The 26264-nt window shown below is 47.8% G+C and overlaps 1 protein-coding gene across 3 annotated transcripts in view; it reads left to right on the top strand.

The window, feature by feature from the left end:
- LOC142576050 (3-hydroxyanthranilate 3,4-dioxygenase-like) overlaps positions 1 to 25240 on the top strand; it is a 41605-nt gene extending 16365 nt beyond the window's left edge. The window contains exons 1-5 of one of the 3 annotated variants that reach the window (XM_075685964.1): positions 3084 to 3313; positions 13874 to 14717; positions 15544 to 15794; positions 21656 to 21913; positions 23809 to 25240. In XM_075685964.1, the coding sequence (XP_075542079.1) occupies positions 14406 to 14717; positions 15544 to 15794; positions 21656 to 21913; positions 23809 to 24061 (1074 nt within the window). In that variant the 5' untranslated portion in view covers positions 3084 to 3313; positions 13874 to 14405 and the 3' untranslated portion in view covers positions 24062 to 25240. Of the gene's footprint in view, positions 1 to 3083; positions 3314 to 13708; positions 13807 to 13873; positions 14718 to 15543; positions 15795 to 21655; positions 21914 to 23808 lie in introns of those variants that run through there. The other 2 variants (XM_075685963.1, XM_075685962.1) reach the window with 2 other exon arrangements.
- The last annotated feature ends 1024 nt before the right edge of the window (positions 25241 to 26264 follow it).

Raw genomic sequence — 26264 nt, 5'->3', positions numbered from 1 at the left:
TAAAGGTAAACATAACCAAAAAAACATACAAACATGCAAGGAAGCCCATTTTTCACAGGATATATGTGATTAAGCGCAGCCATTTGAGCGAGTTACCTTTTCTGCATTACACACCCGGGTGGCCCCGTGGCGATGGCGTCGCGCTGCCGAACTCCAGGTCGAGGGTTCGATGCCCGTCGCGGCGACCACACTTCGATGGCGGCGAAACGCGAAAACGCGCTCCTGTATGTAGACTTGGGTGCAAGTATATATAAAAAAAACTCAAGAAGTGTAAAAATTAATCGACAGTCGTACCCCCTCCCACTTTCCCTTCACGACGTGCCTCGTAATCAGATAGTATAGTTTTGGCTTATATAAAAATCCCGCATGTTCTTTTTTTGTGTGTGTGTGTGTCTTTCTTGCATACCCCATGGCGAAGAGTACGGGATGTTGCCGCAAGGGCAAGAAACATGCTATACAGCCGCTCATGCAGAAAACGTTTCTGAAATGAAAACAAACTTTTTTTCAACACAAGACTGAACCTGCATATATATATATATATATATATATATATATATATATATATATATATATATATATATATATATATATAGACACGTGTACTTGTCTTTATCGGGCGACATGTTTCGCCGCCTAAGAAATGTTATCGCACAGCGCGGGGCGCGCCTGCATGTATCCGAAGTTTCTGGAAAGTTATCGATGCTTCTATCGGCTGTCTGTTGTCGCCGTACCTTGTGTTATCTGACTTCATCGCTTGACACGAATGGTGTAGAACTTTGTAGAAGGCATGCGGGTCCCAACGATTAGTCTGGAACATTCGATGACTGCTGTATAAAAGCCGACGCGCTTGACCCGCTGATCAGATTTTCGACGATCGCCGAGCGTACGTGTTCGCCGCTATCGTTGTGCTATAAGTGTAGCCTGTTTTGTGGGCACAGGTTCGCCCAAGAAAAGTTTTGTCGTTCACAGTATTGCTACTGTGTTATTCAACGTCACCACCACGTGACAATATATATATATATATATATATATATATATATATATATATATATATATATATATATATATATATATATATATATATGTGTGTGTGTGTGTGTGTGTGTGTTTGTGTGTGTGTGTGTGTGTGTGTGTGTGTGTGTGTGTGTGTGTGTGTGTGTGTGTGTGTGTGTGTGTGTGTGTGTGTGTGTGTGTGTGTGCTTATTGATGCTCGTCGCGTCTCATTCATTTTTCACCTGCGCGAAAACGAAGTTTCACCGCGACGACTTCGTTGGGGCAGTTGTCGAGCTGTCGACGCCCCATCGCAGCGACTGGACACACACTAGGCGCAATGCTCGTCCACGTCTTTTTTCGAAAGCGAGACGAGCTGGTTCATCGTGCCGTGCACCACACGAAAACGACGCGGGCGGTTTCCTAAGCCAAGCTTGTCGCACGTTTTTTCGTTGCGCACTCCCTCGCGCCACAGCAAACGTGGTATAAATTTCCACAGTAGATACAATGTCACTGCTCACCGCGCGGTCCACCACAGGTAGTGCCACAGGCAACAAAGCATAATGCACTGCCGCAAGTAAACAAAAAAACAGAAAAAAAGCAAGAAAAGATGGAAAAATAAACCATCTTCGCCAGGTTACACGCAATATTACACGCAAAATTGCCGCGCGACTGGCCGCACGAGGCGAGAGAGAGAGAGAGAGAAATTTATTTACAGAAAGGCAGAGAGGTCGGCCTGAGCTATAACTTCCTCTGGCCTGCTACTCTACCCTGGGGAAAAGGGACGGGGAGGGAAAGGGCTGATGAATGATGATGGTGTAAGGAAGAGATGCGTCTATACAAATTCACAGAGTTGTGGCATCTGTAAAGCCGTGCGTCCAGCCCAGTGGCTTGCAGAAAAGCTATAGCGGCTCTTGTTACCAGGGCAGCGCTGGTTGCATTAGGCCAAGGACCTAAAAGAAACTCGTCCGATAGCGGTCTCTCATGGATCTTTGCTATGCTATGCACGAGGCACTTTGCGTGTATTCGCGGGCTTCTTTCGCGCTCGGAAAGACACATTTATGCAACAGGTATTGAGCAGCAGAAAGCTCTATCGGGGGTTTTCCAAGTTGCACTACTACTTTCTCATTGACACTTTCATCTAAATACAATATTTCAGAAGTCGATTAATTAATTAAGACTAGTTATGTAATTAGGCGGAAAGCAACAGAAGATAAAACTGAGTATCTCCAAGCGACGGCAAACAACATTACCTTGGTTCCGTCCAGCTACGTAACATTTGCATATTTTGTAACGTTTGGCTCAAGTGAAGTGAAACACCCTGCATGTATAGTCGCACAGTGTTGGCTGGCTGCACTTCTGTGACCGCAACGCGCGTCCTGCAATAATTATTTAAGAACCTAAGTATACGATTAACTTTTAATTGGCCAGTTATACGTGCGAGTCACTGTACAACTAATGTTAGCTTCTTCACGTAATCAAGCCGAAGTGGTGGTGGCACTGTTCTATATATATCTTCAACGGGCGACGTTTCTTCTACGTTGATTATTTTTCTAACTAAAGAAAAATACCGAGAACAACCTCTACCACTGCAGCACGTGCGTTTGTATTTAGCTTCCTTTTTTTTACTCCAATATATGTATATATATATTAGTACTGCTAGTCTGTTCTCTCATCGTTGCTTCATTTCTTTCTCTTACGGGCCTAAACCTAACACATTCCTGCACGTCTTCTTCCGCAAGCATCGGCCGCTTTACGTGCACCTAGACAGAAGCGCATTTCAATGACGCCACAGCGTGGCCGCACGCACGCACACGCAGGCACGCGTAGCCTTCCGCTCGCTTATTAGACCCGGCAGACGACCGCTACACAAACGCGACGCCGGCGTCTCTTTTCGCAGGGCTGTCACGTCCACTCGGGTGAACGTCGTCGTCCGTATCTCTCCGCCGCCGCCGCGGTGACTTAAGACAGCTCGATTTAAAAAAAAAAAAAGGCAACGAAATAAATAAAAACAAAAGAGATAAACGCAGGTTTGCGCGGGAAGGCCTCGCACATCGGCAGTTTGTCCGTCCGTCGTATACAGGCTGCAGCGCGCGGCTGCCGCTGCCTGCGGCGGCAGACGACCGCCTCTTTTGCCAGACACGCGGTGGCTTTTCATTGCTCGCGCTGTAACTCACACACAGGCGACGCCCGAGTGCAATTTACAAGTGAGTGAGTGTGAATGGATATTCGAGTGCCCTGGGGGATCTTGTACCACGTGATCAGCCTGCACGCGACGCCTCTCGTCTTGCGGTTCGAGGTTCCCGGCGCCCCCCCGTACCAGGTCAGTGGACGATCCACTACGGAGATCTATGCGAGCGCAGCCGTGCCTTCTGCTGCGTTCTGTACGCCTTGTACTAAAGGCGCACGCGCGTATCTTCAAATAACGAACACGTGACGACATGACAACTGCCAAAGCACGCGAATGTATGGCTGCAAAGCTATATAGCGCAGATGCTCCGCGCTTCCAACAGCGCTGTGCAGAGGCCGCAAGCAGGCAAAACACGGCTAAACGACATTGCTCGATTGAGTGGTACCACAGAACACCTACGCTGGCACACCTCCAGTGCAAGCTTCGACACGCTCGTGCCGGTCGACGGAGGCCTCACTTCCGTGTAGGACGCTGCGTGCTGCGAGAGGTGGCGGACGCACACACACGCAAAGAAATCCTATATATCATAAACGTCTATTTCTATTGCGCAACTCATTCAATTTGCACTAAGTCACACAGAAACGTATATAGAATCCGCTTCGACTGTATACACGAGCCTATGGATGCGTTAACAATTTCATCATCTTATGCTATAAAATGGCATCCTCTGTTAAAGGTCTTTGGTCAAAGCGCGCTATGCCGACATCATAAGCCATAGCAGCGAAAGGCGACGATGGCAGTTGTCGCACTTTTTAAAGACGGCAGATTTAGACAAGCGGCTGTAGCCTGTTTATAGTACCACAAATGCTACTGTGCCGAGCGGGAATGGTATGCGGTGACAATGACCGACTGCGATTGTGTATATGTGCTCCCTTTTATTCCTCTCTTTATCTACTTTCCCGTCACTTTACTTCCCCTCCACTCTCTCCCTACAGTAGGTTAGCAAACCAGATCTTCCGCTCTGGTTAACCTCCCTGCCTTTCTCCTTTCTTCTGTCTGCCTCTCTCTCATCATCTTATTAAGTATAATTGTGCATATCCCACACACTGTGGGAATCGATGTTATGCGAAACATATTGCAGGTGCCTGGCTATCTAGCTTTGTTTGCGGTACCGCAACGCGATACTAAGTGGACCAACGCGTTTGTTTAAATTGAGCAGTGCGTGGGTTGTGAGCGTACGTGCCTGTGACGACAGCAGCGCGACGATGATCACGCTGAGGGTGATCGTACGGCGATAAAGGCGTGGTTTTTACGCCGGCCGTTCGACGCGAGCTTAGATATGCAATGCTTGGTTTTTGCATAGGTGAAGGACAAGCTCCATAAAGAAAGCAACAAAATCCCAATAAAGAAAGGCGTCAGGCAAGGAGAAACGACCTCTCCAATGCTATTCACTGCGTGTTTACAGGAGGTATTCAGAGACCTGGATTGGGAAGAATTGGGGATAATAGTTAATGGAGAATACATTAGGAACTTGCGATTCGCTGATGATATTGCCTTGCTTAGTAACTCAGGGGACCAACTGCAATGCATGCTCACTGACCTGGAGAGACAAAGCAGAAGGGTGGGTCTAAAAATTATTCTGCAGAAAACTAAAGTAATGTTTAACAGTCTCGGAAGAGAGCAGCAGTTTACGATAGGTAGCAAGGCACTGGAAGTGGTAAGGGAATACATCTACTTAGTACAGGTAGTGACCGCAGATCCGGATCGTGAAGCTGAAATAATCAGAAGAATAAGAATGGGCTGGGGTGCGTTTGGCAGGCATTCGCAGATCATGAACAGCAGGTTGCCATTATCCCTCAAGAGAAAAGGGTATAACAGCTCTGTCTTACCAGTACTCACGTACGGGGCAGAAACCTGGAGGCTTACGAAAAGGGTTCTACTTAAATTGAGGATGACGCAACGAGCTATGGAAAGAAGAATGATAGATGTAACGTTACGGGATAAGAAAAGAGCAGATTAAGTGAGGGAACAAATGCGAGTTAATGACATCTTAGTTGGAATCAAGAAAAAGAAATGGCCCTGGGCAGGACATGTAATGAGGAGGGAAGATAACCGATGGTCATTAAGGTTTACGGACTGGATTCCAAGGAAAGGGAAGCCTAGCTAGCAAGGGGCGGCAGAAAGTTAGGTGGGCGGATGAGATTAAGCAGTTTGCAGGGACAACATGAGCACAATTAGTACATGACCGGGGTAGTTGGAGAAGTATGGGAGAGGCCTTTGCCCTGCAGTGGACGTAACCAGGCTGCTGATGATGATGATGAAGGACGAGCGTAAACGAGCTAAACACAGATTGTGACCTTATCATGCAATCGCGCTGCGTGTTATGCAATGTAATGATTGGAATCGAACCCGAATGTCGCAAGAAGTGTCCGGAGCAGAATTATTTAAATCTGCACCTGCCTTCCACAGTTTGCCCAATTTAAAGGCGATATATTTTGGGGCTTACCAGGATTTAGTACGCCGACACAACCTACCATCTGCCGCAAGCATCCTTTAGCCATAGCAATGGCGCTCGCATCTCGACCCGGCGTAAAGCCCTGTGACGTATAGGTGTGCTCGCCGGGTGGCTCTGCTCTGTGCTTAATTAAAGGAACACCAAACAGAAACACTTCAATCAGTTTAGGCTTATATGATTGTCCTTAGAAACTCCGTTGTCGTTCACTTCGAGCCAATAGGTGGATTATTAGAAGACAAAATGGAAGTCTAGCTTCCCTTTCTTAAACGATGCGTCCAAACCCTATAGCGACGACGAGACGCGTTCATTTGAGGGATCGCCAGCCGTTTGCGCGCAGGTGCGAGTAAGAGCGGGCGTGACAGAAAATGTGAGGGCTTTCTCTCCTTGAATACATGACTGCCTAGCCACTACGAAGGAGGTTTCTTGGCGCCTGTTGTGTTCGTTTGTGCGCTAGACATGCCGGCATTGCGGTCGAGCTTGTTTACGCTCCGCCGCTGGCTGCCCGCGCGGTGAGGCACTGGGCACGGACGCCCGATTTGGTGATCACTGTGTCTGAAGGAGCAAGGTTCTGAGTGGTGTTGAATAAGTCACAGGTCGATTTTTCCGACGCGACGATAGATTGGATCTTTTATAAGCACTGTTCCAGGAGGGCCCATGTAACCGGCAAACAGAGGCCTCAGGACAGCACCTGAGGTTATAATAAAGCAGGCGGCTCAGGATCTCCACGGCACCTAAGGGGTAGCGGGGGGATCAAAGCTGTAAGCAGGGCGGCCCGCGGGCTGGGGCCGCGGAGGCCGAAGCGTGCCAGGGGGTGTTCGCATAAAAAATTCGCCGTCCACGTTAGCGGACAGCCAATCTTATACACCCCTGGCACGGGCAGGGACAAACGCCTACAACACGCGCTAAGAAACCTCATCCGTGGTGCCTAGGCGGAGTCATATGTTCAAGGAGCAAAAGGCGCCAGATTTTCTCTCTCGCGCCCGCTCTTACTCGCGCCTGCGCACAAACGGCTGGCGATTCCTCAAGTGAACGTCTCGTCTAGCGACGGTGCGTCAGAGTAATAATAATAATAATATTTGGGGTTTTACGTGCCAAAACCACTTTCTGATTATGAGGCACGCCGTAGTGAAGGACTCCGGAAATTTTGACCACCTGGGGTTCTTTAACGTGCACCTAAATCTAAGCACACGGGTGTTTTCGCATTTCGCCCCCATCGAAATGCGGCCGCCGTGGCCGGGATTCGATCCCGCGACCTCGTGCTCAGCAGCCCAACACCATAGCCACTGAGCAACCACGGCGGGTAGGTGCGTCAGAGTGACGTAACGGACTGCAAGGTATCTTTTCGAATTTAGGCAGTTGCGGTTCATTAAATATTCACCATACTTGCCGTGTTTAATTATTTGGCTCTTTTAGAATACCATGTAGTCCACCTTGAAACGAATAAAGCGGTTAACTGCGCACGACGAGAGGCCGTCAAAATCCATGACTTCGCAGCGAGCCGATGCCGGGACCTCAGGGCGGTATCGCCACCCGTATTCCGTTCTTGCGTCTTTTGTGGCTCACCGAGCCTCTTTCACAATCAGAGTGGCTGTTTCTTCTCCCCCTTCCCCTTTTTGAGTGCGTGCGTGCGTGCGTGTGTGTGCGTGTGTGTTACACAAGGTTATAGCAGGCGATATTGGTATTGCGGAACGTACTATAAGTACAGCTGAATTTTTCTTTCCTTTTTTGTATCCCTTTCAGACATGGAAACTGGACTTATGATTAATCAAACGGCTGTTAATCAAACGACTGATCAATCAAACGGTTGCTAAGGCGCTCTGCGTTTATTTCACTCAAATGGGACCATTAAAAATGCTCCTGAAAAGTTGTGGACAGCAGCATACGAAAAGCCACCCGAGAGCGAACATACTGCACCGGGAGAGCAATCCCGGCCCCTACTGCTCCCCGGAAAAAATCAGTGATGTTTTTCTTTTTTTTTTAAAGTAGAGCGCTGCAAGGGTCAAGAAAGGTTTAATCCGACGTGACTGACTCAGCCCCAGCACCGCAGGCGCGAGAAAGTCTGGCCAACGTACCTTCAGACACAGCGATCACCAAATGGCGCGTCCGTGCCCACTGTTTCACCGCGCTGGCAGCCAGCATCAGAGCGTGAACAAACTCGACCCCATTCCGCAATGCTGGCACGCCTAGGGGACAAACGCATGCAACATGAGCAATGAAACTTCTCCTACGTAGTGTCTAGGCAAAGTCAGATATTCAAGGAGCAAAAGCCTTCAGATTTTCTCTCTCTCACCCGCTTTTACTCGCGCCTGCGCAGAAACGCCGGGCGCCTCGGGAAATGCCACGGCCCGCTATACTTACTATCAATTGTAAAAATGCACCCAGGCCACCAGGAGTAGAACGTGACCCCTCTTCCCTCCCCCCGGAGCCTCGTGCGCGACGGAAGACGGCGCGCTTCCTCCCCGCTTCTCTCCCTTTCGTGCACGACATTGAGCCCCGATCGCCGGCTCACCCTCGCATGCTTTCACCCGAACATACAGCATACGGCGCGCGGCGACGATTTTATCGCCCTTGAATTTTATACGGAACCTCACGACGACGGCAACGCTGACGGCAGAAATGCATCTCGAATGTCCATATAGTTGCAATATCATTACGATAACATTTATATGGACATTGAAGGCGAATTTTCGCCATCACGGTGATGTTCCGTATGAAGTCCAAGTGCGATAACATCATATCGCGCCCCGCGTGTCGTACGCTGTGGGTGCAATTGAAAGCTTGCGAGGATGAGCTGAAAGTGATGATGGCTTGAAGCTCGCAGTCTTCCTGCGCGCTATAATGGTTGGGGTCGGGCATGAAATAGATGGTAGCTGGTCCATGCCGTCGTCCAACTCATCCACGTGAGTACGTTGTTGAAGGGAGAGACTTGTTCTCACCGAGAACGACGAATATGGGATTTATTTACAGTATCTACATGAGAACGTTACAGTTCATCAGTCTAACATGACTGAAAGTGGAATGCACCATGAAGAGCCGACAACGGCTGCTTATAAACACTCTGTCCTCCCTAGATCCCTAGGTGAGGGAAAACGGCCGTTCGATCAAACGGAGCATCCAAAGTCATCGTATCCGACCAACCTTTGAGGGGGAGCGTTTACGCACTCACTTCCGCACAGGTTGCACTGACCACACCAACGGGAGAGGGTTCTCGCAGACACGGTGCTTGACCCGAGCAGGCGCTTCTTTATCCCAGAGTTGACCCTGCAGTCCGTGGCCGCCGCGTCTGTCCATCGACCGACGACTCCTAAACTGCTTCAGACGGCACCGCGAAGCATCTCCTTCCAGGAATTCCCCCGCTCCAATCGAACCGTGAAGGCGGCGCACTCTTGTCTTCACAAAGCAGGTTGCCGCCGCAGCAGACATCCCGGCGCCAAACGGCTGGGGACGATGGTCGCTTCCCCGAAGAACGCCACCCCCGCGGCTGCGGCTGGCTGGGAAAACTTTGCAGGTCGGCACCTCTGCAGGTCGTTCGTAACAGCGCCCAATGTTGGAGGTCAGGTGATCAAACGCGCTCTAAAGAAGCAGAGTGCGCGTCTCCTCCTATAGCTTCTTCGTGGCTGTGCACGGCTGTCCGAGCACCATGCCGCACCTTGGAGGTAGTCTGCGGCGGGTGCAAATACTTATAGGGAGAGCCGAGATGGGTGGTGGCTTTATGCGCATCGTGTTCCCGCGCGCCTAATGCTAGAGATCGCCCAATCTCGAGTTTCCTGGACGCGGTGGAGCGAGAGGCGCCACGAAGCGTTCGCTCCCGGCTGTTGGCGCTCTTCATTACACCAGCGTTGTGACGGCGAGTGCTACAGGTCGAGTGAGATCTGACCATGTCCGCATCTCAGGGGAAGAATGACACCATGCTTCTTACTAAAATTAGCAAGTGAATGCTTGCTTCAATTTATGCGGTTTACTGATACTTTGTTATTGCTATCAAAGCTTGCTTTTCGCGCCAAACTGCGACTTTAATGACGTCCTTCTTAGCAAGGTGTGGCACGACTCCCTTTGCCCAAGGCCTTTTGGGTAAGTACATCCAACTCCACGTCGCCATGATATCCGATGTGGCTGGGCACTCAAGTACCGATATCGTGGTCCGGCGTTGACGCATCTTCCACGGTTTCTGCAATGCTGCGAACCATTTCTCTGTTTTCATAAGCTTCCCGTGCATTCACGATGACTTCAAAGCCAATTTGCTGCCAATATATGAATTATCCATTGTCAAGTTGTTTCTGTTCTTTCGCAGATAATGCTAAATGCTTGAAAAAAAGAAAGCGTGAATCAATTCAAGGAGATCGATGCGACAGTTATGCGCTCACTTTTCTCGAAGTTCAGGAACCAAAACATCTGAAGCTAGCGATCTTTCAGCGGCCTCAGAAGACAGTGTGTACATTGTAATGCACATTGGCTTCGAATCTATTCAACCTTAATTCGTAAGCGATTACGTAAAATATTTATACTGCACACGAAGCCAGGTGCCTGCAGAAATGTATGGAAGTGGTTTAGTTATATTGCTGCCACCAGTTTTCGATGAGATAGACACTCATTTGAAGCCGTTTTGTCCTCACTGACGACGACAATTACACGTGAAGTGTGCTTCGAATACGGCAAATTCGCATAAAAATCATGAATGCAGCGCGAATGTGGCAACCCCACACGATGTCGCACCTTCCGCTTCCTGTCTATGCAAACAAAAGTAGTCTTTACCATATCAAACATGCGAGGATGGTCACTCTGTCCGCATTCATGGAAGTCCTGGTTCTGCCATCTATAACAGGGATATTCTATCAAAGAAGTCGCAGTTTCGTCCGAAAGGCGAAGCATTGATAGCGATATATCAAAGCATTAGATAGTTATACGAGGTAAGCTTAGTAGTTTTGTCGGCCGTACTAATTGCAGTAAACATACGCTTACTAATTATATTAACAAGCACGGTTACACGTGCCCGCATAGGCAAACATGAACAGTTATCACTCAATGACGACGAAAACTCTTTATTGCAGCGCTGGCGTGACGAAGAGCGCCCCCGGATTCGCGCCATGCACCCCTCGCTTCACCGTGTCTCGGAAACTTGAGATTACGCGACCTCCAAGAGTAGGTGTGCGGGAAATAGTGAGCATGTAGCAACCAGCTCTCTCGGCTCACCCTTAGCCTGTGCGCCCGTCGCAGATTACCTCCATGATATGGCGCGTAGGCCGCGTAAGCGCTCAGTCACGTGAACAGCTACGGCCGAGCTAGCGCGCGCTTGATTACGTCACCAAGCGCTTGATCACGTGACCTCCACCATTAGACATGCGAAAAGGTGGGCGCACAAAAAAAAAATGAAGTCGCCATCCTTCTCGGCTTACCGCTGCACGCTCGCCCTCCCAACCATGGCATAAGGCGCGCGATGGGATCTTGTCGCACTTGTACTTATATGTGGAACCTCAACGCGGGGGTGAAAATTCTCCTGAGGTGTCCATATATATTGATAAAATTGGTTTTCCACGCTCTAAACATATCGAAATAATAAGAGCCGACTTGCAAATCCGTTATGCCCTTAAGCTGTCTTCGTATCACAGGAGGATAAATATATTTGGATTTCTCAAATATGCCTTGTATACAGGTGTCAGAGCATGAGCTTTACAGCTACAGGAGGCGCCTTGTCAGCTTTCTTATGTGCATGCCGTGTATATCAAGAATAACGCTCAGCGACGGCAGCGTACGCTGTGTCTTTGATGGTGATCAACGTGTGTGCACCGGTACTATGGTGGCTAGAGGAGTAGCTGCGCCGATCAAGCTCACCACATCCTACGAGTAGGTCACCCCTTCTCCGCATCATGACGCTGATTTGGTGCCGCTTTCGCACGCACATACACATACAGGCACGCAGAACTAGCTTGTACTAGACACAGACAGAATCTACCTACCCTGCTTCCGTTTCCTGTTGAAAAAATAAAACACGGCGACGATTGCCATACTCCCTAATGCCAATTTCGAGCTCAGCTGTTTAGGTGTTTTGAATTCGCGATATAATGTGGCAAATAACTGGATTCTGAAGGACAAGGTACCCTCGGCGGCGGCGCTGAGCCTCTGCCCGGTCACGTGATGCGACGTCACGGCCCGCCGCGGTCCGGTCCGGCGCAGAGCACATCCACGCGGCGGACGGCCATAGCAGACGGCAGAGCAGACCAACTAGCTACACTCCCGGCCAGACTTATCATTGTTATCATTCCGGCTCGAGTCCCACAAAGCCGGGAACTGCTCAACGAGGTATACAAAATGAAAAAACCTCCTCGTCACTCCAAGAGGGCACGGTGTTTAAAAAATATATCTGCTGCACGCACGTGTAGGCGGAACAGCGGACATGAAACGGCTGGCTTGACTGGCTTTTGCTGAGCCGAAAACTACATTGGATTTGACTGAAGACACTGTGTTGCCGGACAACATTCGTTGGCTTAAGCCAAAAATCGCTGCGGTTTGCATGCGGTCCGCCGCCAAAGCGGAAGCGGGAAAAGCCTCGGCGATTTCTTGTACCGCGAGGGCCGCGGTCTTGCGCGGGCCAACGGCGGTACGCACGAACTGGTGACGTCCTATCACGTGATGCGCGGACCGCGGTCCAAAAGAGCAATTTGGTCCGTCGTGTGGATCGGCCTTTAGCAGCAGCGGCAGACGAAACATTTCCACCAGTTCAGTCGCTCATTGTTCAGAAAGAAAGCTTGAGCACGGGGAACGCGTAGCTCGCGCGGAACGCATTCTCCAGCGGCGGCGGCGCCGCAGACGAAATAGCGCATGCGCAGTGGGTCCTAAGCCCACGCCAGCACTTTGTTTCCGCGCTGGCATGCCTCGTCGTGCCGGCACTCCACTTTCATGTTCACCCTTCTCGTCGTACCCTCTCCGCTTTACAAATACAGGTTGCATTGCACCTTGCTCTCCCTTTTCCTCCTCGCGCCTTGCAACCCCCCGCTGCGCTCTGCCAAGGCTCTGCGTTCGCTTTCGTCTTTCGCTGTGCTCGTTCGCTCGGTTACGCCGACGCCGACGCAGGAGAACGGGCGCCTAAGAGCTGCGCTCTAAATAGCAGGGAAGAGATTGATACGGCCAGATCCATACAGGAATAGGTGGCGGCATAGGGTAGATAGAGAAGCTTTGAGGAAGGAGGAAAGGAGATGTATACAAGAATGGCTGGGATGAAAAGCATGTATATCATGCCTGATTAACTCAAGCAGGCTGGTTGTTTGTCGCTACCCCATTTCAAAGGGGAAGTCTATAAATGATGATCATCATCATTGCGTCAGTATAACGATACTTCTGCGCGTGTCATCGGCTACCATGAGTAGACAACCGGCGTGTTTTACAGTATCGTTGCCGCTGATTTCAGATTTAATGCACACGTAATAACATTGTTCTGAGCAGTGTAGGCAAAGCCAGAATGGGGAATCTTGTTAATGTAGTCAGAAAAACCGAAATGCTGGAATTACTTTTCGAATTTACTGTCAAAAACTTGGTGCCACAATTGTTGCGGCTGGCTTTGAATAAGTACGGCGGTAATTTGAACTTTCAGGCAGCGAATTTTTTTTTCGTTTGTGTTACCTCTGTGTACGTGCGCATGTGCGCGCGCGTATATTCCGTCCTTATCTAGTACGTTAGCTCGTGTGTGTATGTGTACGTGCGTGCGCACTTTTTTTTCTAATGCGCTAGCTCCGTGTGTATGCCGTGCGCGTACTTCTTCCTTTCTCTAATATGTAAATTCAGTGTGCGGGTGTGTGTCTTTACGCGCTTCCCTTTTCTGTGGTGTCATAGCGCCGTGCACGAAGGCGCGTGTATGTGTGTGGCCTGTGTTTACCGTTGTGCTAGGCCCTAGGTTATAGCGCGCGCACCCCAGGTGCACGCAAGGCCATGGGTCCGAAAAAGGTACAGCACATGCGTACTGCCGAGTGCAGGTAGGTAATTCATGCGTTTAAACTGGAGGACGCAGTGCCGAACGCTGCTCACTTCGTCAACAACCGAGCACGCAGCTGTGCCATGGGCAAGTGCGCGGTCCGCGACATGCGTGCCATGATGCACTCGTGCACGTGTCGGCCGCTCACAGCTGGCGGCGCTTGGCGTGAGAGCAGTGCTTCAGTGCGGAATCTGGCAGTATACGCATGTGTTTTTGCAATTACTCATCTCTAATTTATGCGATCACAGTGACCTTTTATTATTCGAATACGCAGCCTCACCCCTGGACCAGGCGTCCAGCACCACGGAATCGCAGAGTCGCAGCGACCGTCAGCCCTGCTGAGTCACCGGAACTGCAGAGCCCGGTGGGATTAGATATGTGCATACATTGGCGCCGTCAATCAAGAAATACTGCTTTTGTATTCGACCCTTAAGGAAACGCGATTATTGACCGAGACGTTAAAAAAAAAAAAAGGAAGACCAGGACGCGTGATTGCGTGTGCGTTGTTTTGAATGTCATTCGGAAGCGTATGCATGCGCAAGATAAAACGGCTTACCGAGGACTGTTGCTCGCGCTCTAGTTGACAAAAAAAACATGTCAACGTGAGCACCTCGAGCAGGGTAGGCTGGTCTGTCCGCACTATCTCGCGAATACACGACGGATAGCGGTGATCTCCAGAGGACAAAACAACAAACAGCCGCCAAGTGCCGCAAACCCAGGCCGGGCTCCTTCGGAGAGCCGGGTCGAAACAACTTAATTGTCACCGCGACCGGCCGTATCTTCTGTGCAAACCACGACAAGCCATAATGATAGCGACGGCCACCATAAACGGTCCGTTCGGACCACGGCGGCAGCACAGCCGGTCGCCGCTGAGGGACCCGAGTCCGGCCAGACGACGACGTGCGACCGCCTCAGCGCGACACGTTCAGACGAGCAAGTTCGGGTGCGTCGACAACGGCAGCAAGCCACTTCGACTGCGGAAGCGCAGGGTATCATCCGTCAACGCGACCGCCATGGGCGCCGTCAAGTACAACGTGGACCAGTGGGTTGAGGCCAACAAGGCTTACTTCCTGCCACCCATCTGCAACAAGATGATGCACAGCGACGGTCAGCTCAAGGTCAGTGGAATTGGCACTCTCGAAAACCAGTTGCCCCGAACGGGCGCCCCGCCGGCAACGTGTCTTCTACCGCTTCACTTTTACGAGGTCAACCATCCGGCGAGAGCAGCGTGTTCTTTCAGCGATCGTGTAAATGCAATCAAAAGGTTGCGGAAGAAGGATGCCATAAAATGAACTTCGCTTTTTTCCCTTTTTTTTTTTTCCGGCATGTCTAACAATGTACAAATGCACCGTGCGCATTTTAATAATGGAATGCATATGTGTTGCCTACGTAAGGCAACTATTTCGCGCCATTGTATGACGCGGTTTATCGCACCACCCAAGCTTTAGCGACCCATAGAATATTACCCCCTCTCTTCAGTAACAGGCGCCCGAGATATCGATATATTCTTGCCGCCGTACTACTAACTTCGTTTCGCACTCCTTCTAAAGGGTTTCGTGAACGCCATCCGTTAAGTCAGGCCCTACATCACAGAGCACGCTCCCATTGCTACCTTCGTGGAAACCTGACAAAGCATTAAAGCTAAATAACTGTGTGGCACGTCGCGGAATGATATACAAGAATCAAACTGCGAATTGAGCACAAAATTGAGCAAGACGGTGTGCGTTCAAAAAGGCCTGACAGCGCAAAAAAGAAAAGAATTCACAAATCATAAGGACGTCAGGACCAGGACCTCGTCGAAAGCAATGTCTAGTTTGCAGTCTCAATGCTTGCTCCACTGATTTCCATTATTATTATTATATTGCACCGCTCTGCCATCAGATATGAAACTTTTCATTAAAGAAGAGCGCCAAGCTTCTCCAGAGGGCTCACGTTTCGGCGCAGGTGTTCTACGTGGGCGGACCCAACGTGCGTCCCGACTACCACCTGGAAGAAGGCGAAGAGCTCTTCTACATGCTGCGAGGAGACATGCTGCTCAAGGTGGTCGAGCGCGGCAAGGCCAAGGACGTGGTGATCCGCGAGGGCGAGGTGTTCCTGCTGCCCGGCAGGATCCCGCACTCGCCGCAGCGCAGGGCCAACACGGTGGGGCTCGTCATCGAGCGGGAACGGACGCAGCGAGAGCTGGACTGCGTGAGGTGCGCGACGACTTCGCTTTGTCGCGCAAACATCGGCGATGTTCCTTGGGCACGCAGTCACATGACGCGCATTACAGCACACACATCAGCGTTCTTGAGACCGTCGCGAGACACGTTTGGACCAACCTGCCCGAGATATCGCGACGAGTTAATGGGGATTTCAAAAAAAAAAAAAAAAAGAATACGCTGCGCCGCCCTTGTCGTTCTTTCCTGCAATCATCTGCGCCCGCATCGAACTTCTAAACAATAGAGCGTGCAAACGATTGCGCAAACAGAAATTGTAATCTCTAAGAAAAGTTTACACCCCAAAGGGTGTATATTTGCCACACAACGATAATCGTCATGTCTTGCCCGCATTTCCTTTCTTGAAAACGCTGCGCTCGTTACTTTCCTGTCGCGAATGTCCTGTCATGCTCACAACGCGCATGTCGTTCGTGACTTGGACGTACCGGACTCGCAGCATTAAAGAAAGGAAATGCAGGCAAGACAGATGACGATTATCGTTGTGACAAAAGGGTGTAATTTTGCTTAAGAGTGTTGAGGAGCAAGACGCAGCGTACGATGTAACCTACACTCTTAAAACGGTTGCATCCTTTGGGGTGTGTATTTGTCCCACGACAATAATCGTCATCTGCCTTGCTGGCGTTTCCTTTCTTGAAAACTCGGCTCTGGCTACTTTCCTGTCGAGAATGCTGCGTCACACTGATAACGCGCATGCCGTTCGTGACTGGGAAGTACCGTGCTCGCAGCGTTAAAGAAAGGAAACGCAGGCAAGACAGATGACGATTATCGTTGTGGGACAAGATACACCCCAAAGGGTGTAACTTTTTCCTAAGAGTATAAACAGTTTGCACCCTTTGGGGTGTATATTTGTCCCACAACGATAATCGTCATCTGCCTTGCTTGCGTTTCCTTTCTTGAAAACTCGGCGCTCGCTACTTTACTGTCGAGAATGCTGCATCACACTGATAACGCGCATGCCGTTCGTGACTGGGAAGTACCGGGCTCTCAGCGTTAAAGAAAGGAAACGCGGGCAAGACAGATGACTGTTATCGTTGTGGGACAAATATACACCCCAAAGGGTGCAACTGCTTTTAGAGTGTAGTCTTTTAAGGGCCTTGTTACAGGTGACATCAATGTCAGTCAGTCAGTCAGTCAGTTTTTATTTGCAGGAAAATCACATCATCCTGCGGGTGGCAGAGACTAAAGGCATGATTGGCATGTGCTTCGACCATGACAAGCTACCTAAATATTTGAATTCGAAGAACCTATTTAAAGCAAAAGGATAGAAAGTTGGGCGAGTAGGTACGGTCTTGGATTGTAGCCTAAGTGACACGCCGCGTTGACGAAAGGAAATGCCAAGACAAATATAACCGTTGTGTGGCAAACATACACCCTAAAGGGTGCAACTGTTCTTAGAGTGCACACGCTTAAGCTAAATTAGATCCTTTTGCCACACAACAATAATCGTCATTAGTCTTGTCCGCATTTCTTTTCTTTAACGCGGCGAGCCCGATACTTCCAAGTCACGAACGGCATGCCCGTTAAGGCCGATCCACACGACGGACCAAGTCCGCGGGCCGCTCGGTCACGTGATGCGACGTCACGGCCCGCCGCGGTCCGGTCCGGCGCAGAGCACATCCACACGGCGGACGGCCATAGCAGACGGCAGAGCAGACCAACTAGCTACACTCCCGGCCAGACTGTTATCATTGTTATCATTCCGGCTCGAGTCCCACAAAGCCGGGAACTGCTCAACGAGGTATACAAAATCAAAAAACCTCCTCGTCACTCCAAGAGGACACAGTGTTTAAAAAATATATCTGCTGCACGAACGTGTAGGCGGAACTGCGAACATGAAACGACTGGCTTTCGCTGAGCCGAAAACTAGATTGGATTTGGCTGAAGACACTCCGTTGCCGGACAACATTCGTTTGCTAAGCCAAAATCGCTGCGGTTTGCATGCGGTCCGCCGCCAAAACGGAAGCGGGAAAAGCCTCGGCAATTTGTTGGACCGCGAGGGCCGCGGTCTTGCGCGGGCCAACGGCGGTACGCACGAACTGGTGACGTCCTATCACGTGATGCGCGGACCGCGGTCCGAAAGAGCAGTTTGGTCCGTCGTGTGGATCGGCCTTTACCAGCATGACAGAGCATTCCTGACAGGAAAGTACGAGCGCAGTGTTTTCAAGGAACGAAACGCAAGCAAGACAGATGACGATTATCATTGTGTGGCAAATATACACCCCAAAGGGTGTACATTTGTTAAAAAGTGTAGGCAAAGAAGGAAGGGCATGAGCGTCGTGACATGGAGACAGTTTTGGAAAAGTTGATATTCATTTGCCATGCTTTGAACCAGTTACAGGAGTCAGCAAAATATGTGTTAAGGACAACGTGATCAGTAGGAAATTTAATTGTATGATGTAAAATGCAATCATCTGCAAAAAGGCGTAGGCGTACTTTAACTGAGGTGTGTAGGGGGAGATCATTAATATATATAAAGCAGGAATAAAAGAGGACCCAGTTAACGTAGACGCCACTACTTCTGATTTTGGCGTCTACCCACGCCAAATAGTCAGATAGAATATTAGTGCGTCCGGTATTCCGGGAAGCGCGGGCGGGTTGCCGGATGAGCGGGGACGTGAACGGGGGCGGTCAAATTGGTGGCGCCAGCTGGTGGTGCAAAGCTCAACCACCTAAACACAGAGCCAATTACTATATTCTTCTTGGCTGGGATGTAAATGTTCGACAGCGGCGTAATTGTGAACATCATTACGCCGCTGCCGAAAATTTGCACCAGCAGCGAAGCAGAATAAAGTAGGTTGCTGCAATTTTAGCTCTGTGTTTGTCTGGCTGATCGCTGGCTGAGTTGCTGATTTGAGCATAGGCATTCACATTTCACACAAACACTGAAACGTCACTCAGTACTAAATTTCTTAACCTTGAATGTGCAAGTTTCATTTAGCTAATGTGTAAAGCTGTGGTTTTTTTTTTTTTTTTTGCGCTCGAACTAGCGTGCAATGCCCGTCAGATTCTCGAAACATTTTAAAGGTGCAATTTTCATGAAATGTGGCATATGTATGCTTATGAGCTGCAGATGTTATTGTTTTACTCCCTTGTGGCCTCCCTTGAAACAGCATCATGAGCTTTTGCTCTTTACTCTCATCATTCTACAAGAGGCCTCAGCTGCAGGCAACCGTTACCTTCGGCGAACAAATTTGTTTGGTGCCTGCCATTGGCATTGCCTAATAGTAGAGTGGGCACACATCTATGAGCTAAACCTGGGGCCATTAGCATATATTTTGCCCGATTTGGGAGGTCAACGAACGGTAGTATCTAGTCCAGCCAGTAAGCACTAGCCTATTTACTTCCATTATACTAACAAACATTTTCCGACAATCCCTTAACTCATGTGAGCTTCCAAAGGAAAGGAAAATTGGGAAGGTGGTTCCAGCCTACAAATCTGGCCCCAGAAATTCAGCTCTTAATTATCATCCCATATCCCTTACAAGTAGCTGCTGTAAGTTATTAGAGCATGTAGTTTTCATGAGCCTGGCTAGCTTTCAGAATCCAAATCGTATTGTAATAACACACAGCATGGTTTTCGAAAATCTTATTCTTGCGAAACACAACTAGTATCATTCACTCATGGAACTGCATGAAATCCTGGATTGCTCATCGTGCGCTGATGGTGTCTTCTTCGATTTTAGTAAAGCATTTTAAAGTATGCCATAAACTACTACTTCTTAAACTAAGCTTGTTGAATATGGACCTTAACCACCTAAAATGGATATATAGAGAATTTCCTTACTAGCCGCTACCAATTTGTTACTGCTAACGGTCGCAACTCTGCACTCACTGAAGTTCGATCGAGTTTACCACAAGGGTCTGTTCTGGGACCACTATTATTTCTTATCTGTAATAATGATCTGACTGCTAAAATATCTTCTAACATTTGTTCGCAGATTATTGTGTTATCTTCTGGGAAATTAAAAGCACTTATGGCACTATAACACCCCAAGCTGATCTGGATAATATAGATGAATGGTGCGGGAAGTGGCTAATGGAATTAAATATTAACAAATGCGAAATAATGCTCACATCCAGATCTAATTGTACTTCTAGCACCTGCCATATGAACAATGTTCCCTTAGATTTCGTCATGTCATATAAATATCTTGGTATACACATTAAAAATAACTTAAATTGGACCATTTATATACAGTACGCCATTAATAATGCTAATCGCATGCTTGGGTATTTACGGCGCACCTTTTCCAAAGCACCGACTACTTTAAAGTTACAGCTTTACAAGACTCTAATACGCTCGAAACTTGAATATGCATCTGCAATATGGGATCCCAGTCACGTTAATCTCATTAAGTCACTTGAACTAGTACAAAGTAACTCTACCCGTTTCATTCTTTTTAATTATAAACATGCTGTGAGTATAACCTTAATGAAAACTAACCTAGCACTTATTGCACTTGCTAACCGCTGCAAAATTGCCCGTATTTCGCTGTTTCATAAAATTTTTAATCACACCACCCTTCACGACGACTTCAGCCTGCGGCCTCAGTACATTTCAAACCACATTGATCATCGCAGTACGATAGGAATTGATTGATGTCACACAAAGTTTTTCTTTCAGTCTTTCATCCCCCGTACATCTCGGGAATGGAACCACCTTTCCTCAAGTATCATAGCCATCACCGATCACAAACTTTAACGTGAAACATTAGCTAACATTGTATAATCAGGAGAATCATTGTATTAACAGAACTGACTGCACTTATTTGTTTGCTTCACACTACTCTGTAATCACTCCCCTCTTTAATGCCACATGGCCCTGAGGGTATTTTAGATAAATAAATAAATAAATATTCAAGTTGCAAATAGGCAAAAGAAAAAAAATGCCGCTAGCAAACCTAAAAAAAAACTTGCAATCTAAAATAGCCTTCGTAAATAACTGCAAGAATACGGCAATCTGAAACATCAACTGACATTAATGCCATTCAAATTGTGTCACATGATTTTCAGCAAAGTAGGAACCCTTCAATCGTATAATAAGATCACTTGCCCAACCAAAATAAAGTGATGCTGTTGCTGCCATTCTTGCAAACACGAACTGCCGCCACTTTTGCCAAAAATTTCAAAATCGACATAAAAGAGCACAAAGAGGCACCGTTGCATGTGGCGCCACCTTTGCTACTGGCGCTGTACTTGAATAAAGCTGTCTAATATTTTCTCGTGTTTACTTCACTTTAAAACAAGTTTAATGCACAGCTATGTCTTTTGAACAAAATACATCTTATTTTGTTACTTGCTCCTTATGTTAATTTTAAACACCCCCATTGCAGGCTGCAAGTTGCAGCGTGCTATCAATGTGGCGCAAGATTTGATCCGGTGAACGTGCGCGCTTCAAAACATGTGCAGGAAACCTATAAAGAATTGGTTCCATGCACTCCATTTGTCGTGCCGATTACACTACAAGGGGTTCATACGCCCTATACAGGCAACTATATCCCCTCACCTTTTCCAAAGCATGCCGGCAACTTGCATGCTAGGTCTAAGGTTCGACTCCCCCTAAAGACCATGAATTTGACCTCGACCAAAGGTCGTGGGTTTGAGTGCCCTAACTCTATCTTAATTAACTTCGCCTTCGCTAACGCCAAAGGTCATGGGTTTGTAGCCTTATTGTACCTTTCGTGTTGTCAACGCGTTTTCGCTCAAGGTCGGCTGACCGATGAGAGGGCTTTTGCTATAATAAATGCCAAGGTCTTAAACAGGTGCACCACTGCACCATATAGCACAGTATATAGTGGCACTTGTATTTCACTCTGACGGTGTTCTCGTATGTCTAGGTTCTATCTTGATGACAGCTGTCAAGAAGTTCTGTACGAACGCTGGCTCCAGTGTGATGACCTGACGCAAAAGCTAGCAAACCTGCTCAATGAGTACATGGCCTCTGAAGAGCACCGCACCAGAAAGCCTGGTCCAAAATCCTTCCTGAGGAAACCAGCCTATGAGCCGGACAGCAGCGTGAACCTGGAAGAACCCTTCAGCCTCAACCAGTGGCTCGATGAACATGGGGCTCAGCTGGACCACGAAGGCGGCAAGAGGTCAGAATGCATTACACAGTAAAAACGGCCTGGCAATGTATTGGGAACAGCGTGAAGTGTAGTTAGTGCTCATACAAACACTGACGACCATGCAGCTACCGGACATTTTAGTTGGCGAAATAAGATGCCTGTGGCTGACAAATGTAGTCACAAGCAATATAGTACGGCAGGATGGTGTCCAGTAACGCTGGCCATGGGGGTCAAAATGTCCCGTTCATGTTTAACACCAATATTGGTACCCGATATGTGGTCATTTGACAAGAATGCAGAAATTGCCCTCCTTGCACGAATGTGTGGTGCGTCTGCTCCCCACTACTCCATGGCGGTAAGTTCCCTCCCACCATGACATGCTAAATACGTATGCTAGTTCTTGCCAGATAATCAAAGCTAAGCATCATTGTGGTTGGTCAGTATTTGGGAAGACCACCACGAAGAAATGCAAAGGACCAGTCCAGGTGTACGTTATGGGTGAGAAAGTTATCTGCTGCAAACAACATCCCCGTCACTTCCCAGCCTTAATGAGCATTCTTTCCAATGTCTGACAGGCACATAAAGTACCTTAGTGTCTCGGCACTAAACACACTGTGGCTAAAAATACACAGACAGGAAAGATATTAGCAAGCAGCAGGAGTGCCAAGAAAATTTGAGCAAACCCATGCACAAAATCTGGACAACAACACTACGTAGAATATATAAGACCTCTGCATGCTCAAGGAACGTGTGGCCCACTGCGATGGCCAATGCGCCAGCACTATGCAGCCAGTGCGTGGGGTCACGTGCCTATTGGTGGCCACATCGTTCCTGTGCCATTTCCTTGCCGATCAAAAGCGCCATGAAGACATCCATCACCAGAGTGGCAGTTTGGGTACATTGGCATACCATAAAAACTAAAGAAGCGCAAACTGCACACAGACATAAAAGGGCATGCAAACACACACAGGTACTCACCGTTGGCATCTAATACATACCTCCTACATGCATTTTGCCCAGAATTTGTGTGCGGATCAGATGTGCGATAAAAACATGGTCCTTTCAGTTCTAGCAGGTTAAGTGTCGCTCTTGTACTTATGACACTTAAGCCTTACATTTAATTTTCCATTGCTCCATTATGAGCAAGGATTCTTTTACATTAAAGGTGCATTAGTTCTTGTGTTTGTTCCAATAAAGCAAGCTAAGATCAGTAGAACTTGCAATGTTAAATTGAATCAATCAGTAATCTTCCTGGAGCATTAATCTCAATCAATCAATTTTGGAGATACCTTCGCTTTCCCGTCACGTAATGTATGGCGCAGTACCTCACAGGAGCGACAGAGGCTTTGCCGGGCAGCTTAGACAATCAGCATCAGCTCAATGTGATATCCTCGAAAATGAGCGAACAACAATGCTACTCCTGCTTAGAAATTCATAGTAATGGCAACATTCGACCGACAGGGGCTCATGCTCAGCGAGCCCGAGAACGCTGCAGCTACTGTAGTGGACACTACGATAGTGCGTGCCTCACTGCATGATCAATTTTGTCAGTATACGAATGTTTTCTGCAATGTATACAATACCGAGTCACATGTCAAAAGTAGTGCCGGCATGTCTCGTGGAAAGGGGAATAGGAAAGCGTCCCCCCTCTTCTGGATTCGCCATTCTGTCAATTTTTTCCACTCCTGCGAGTATTTGTTTTCTGCACTCACAAAGTAGAACACTGTTATGCATCTTCTGTTAATATCCATTCCTGGTTTACACATTCACGGTAAAGAACAGTGAGTATGCTCCTATGTTTCCTCCATAATTCATTTTTCTCCCATTTTTGAGATATATCAACACTTGAGTTTGCAGTGCACTTGCAAACTAGCTTTGGAAGATGTAGCCAGTGAGTAGGTTCTCAAATTCAAACCTACGTGCAGGGATCTGTTCGGGCCGGGCCACCAGTCGACCATCGTGATGCTCGGCAACGGAACCCATGGGACACAGTGTGCTGGCACGGAGACCTTTCTCTGGCAGGTCAAGGGATCGGCTAGCGTCAGCATAGCTGGCAATGCATTCAAACTGGCCGAGAACGACACGGTGCTCGTGCCCACACCCGGGCAGTATACACTTGTGAACCAGCCTGGCGGACGCACTCTTGCTACCAGCATGCCACCAAAATGCATGTTATGATACACCACCACCCCTAAGTGACCATTCCAGTATGTTAGCGGGGACATCGGAATCACTTTGTAAGTGGGCAGCAGTGGTAAGCGCCCTGCAACAGCCACTAGCTGTGCCATCCATTCAGTGTGTCTGAGAAACTGCAGCCATTCCACAAACAGAGAGAAAGTGGCCAGGTAAATTGCACAGCATCTCGCCTACCCTCATTTTCAATGCCACTATACCAGGTCATCCAATCTTAGTAGCAAACAACTCATTAGCATTCAACCACGAATTCGCATATATGATCTTCACATTCAATTTTATGAATAAAGACATGGCCACTATAAACTTTTGGCACATATTTTATCAATGAACTGTCAATCTGCAGGTGTGTTAATCAATTTATGCTGCCATGAGCATTAAAATACTAAAAAATTATGCAGATCCCACGTACTGCTTGGATGGACGTTGTGCGAAGAATTTCTAGGTAGCTGGCTATCCAGTATCATTTGGGATTCTACAAAGCTTTACCTGACGGACAAACACGTTTCGCATAATGTGAATGACCCTGCAAACTTGGGTAGCACCAGAGTAGACGGTACAAACCATATTTCTTGCGACAATCATTGGGCCTATATTCTTAAAAATGAAAATCTCGCATTACCTCGACAAAACAAATGTGGTAGATTTAAGAGCTGTAAAAGAAACGCAACCTCTTGGCAATGTATTTTGGCAGGAATTTTGATTTTGGAACATCTACAATTTAGAATTAATTTCCCACCACTGCTGCTGAAAGCAGCACTTAAAGAACCTACAATATTTGAACACAACAATCTCATTTGACAGAGAATGCATCAATATTTTTGAGAGAGGCATTGAAGGCATTTGGAGTTATCTGCATCCTCAATCATGTGCTTACTTAACAAGGTTACTTTAGCAATTTACCCGCGCACTATTACTACATATAGAAAGCAATATTTTATAAATGGAACAGGTCGTAAATGTGTTTTACCAGTATGGGCTATTGTGTGCCTTCTGTAATAATGAATGTATAGGACTGTTCTGGTTCAAGTGTATGATATTTGTACAGTGACGATACAATGTACAAATGTGTATGAAGCATTTTAGTTGACAAATAAAGGTTTTGCACAATAAATTGCTCTTCATCCCAAAAAATTTTGTGACAAGCCTGAGGAATGACTGATACATTTGATCATGCTAAGTCACGACATTACATTATGCAATAGCATTCTGCTCAAATGGTATCGCAGCTGACAAGTCCTGTCCTTTTATAAGAAAAGAGTCATTGTGTAGAAGAAGTGCTGTGTGTAAAAAGCGATTTCATCTTTGCAATTAACGAGCAGGCAGGTGAGGATAAGTGGAATCGTGAGCAGGGTGTTGCAATATGCACTTGCAATGACACTCTAGAGGGAGCCACAGAACAGTGCTAATTCAAATGTCTGCTTGGGTAAACACAGAACTCAAGGCCAATTCAACCTTTTAGTCAGAAGCAACTAACATAACAAATGAGCTAGTAAAAGCCAACCACTGTCACATCAAAGACATACCAGGCTCATTGGAACTGAAAGCAACAAATTTCACCGTCAATTGAAAAAGAAAAGTTGGAAGGCAATTCAAGCTCCAGTTGAAGTTGCAAGACAGCCTTCCCTATCGATTTGGGGATGAGATGGAAGGGGAGTCTCTCGCCATCGCGCTGTATTGTCACCTCTCACTGGAGGGTAGTAGAAAGAGCATTGCTAGTTCAGCGCAATGCTCCTGATTGCCGCAGCCATTAGGTAGCCTAATGAATCAAATTTTCAGAAAGTGATGTAATGCTGATCAGCATTGCACTTTGCCTTCTCGGATGGTGTTCTAACTACACTGATATGGGTGCTTGTGCTCCCGTGCATGTGAGTGGATCCATGACAAACTGTGGTGAGCCTTTTTTTAATCAACTTTGCCCTTTCTGCTGCTTAACTCATAGAATGTGGTTGCTACGTAGCTGGATGGAACCAAGGTAATGTTGTTTGCCATCGCTTGGAGATACTCCGATTATTTTTTTAGTTTGAGAAACTCCTGGTACAGCTTTCTGTTGCTCAATAGGTGCTACATAAGTGTTTTTCTGAGCATGAAAGAAGCCCGTGAAGTGCTTCAATTGGTCAGCCATGCAGCAATTTTGCGTGTATTCGAAAGCTTCCTTAACGCTCAGAAGAACATGTTAATTTAGTAC

This window comes from Dermacentor variabilis, chromosome 3 (assembly GCF_050947875.1).
Source record: "Dermacentor variabilis isolate Ectoservices chromosome 3, ASM5094787v1, whole genome shotgun sequence".
NCBI lineage: Eukaryota > Metazoa > Arthropoda > Arachnida > Ixodida > Ixodidae > Dermacentor > Dermacentor variabilis.
The sequence above is the reverse complement of the archived record's forward strand: the minus strand, read 5'-3'. Positions and strand labels throughout refer to the sequence as shown.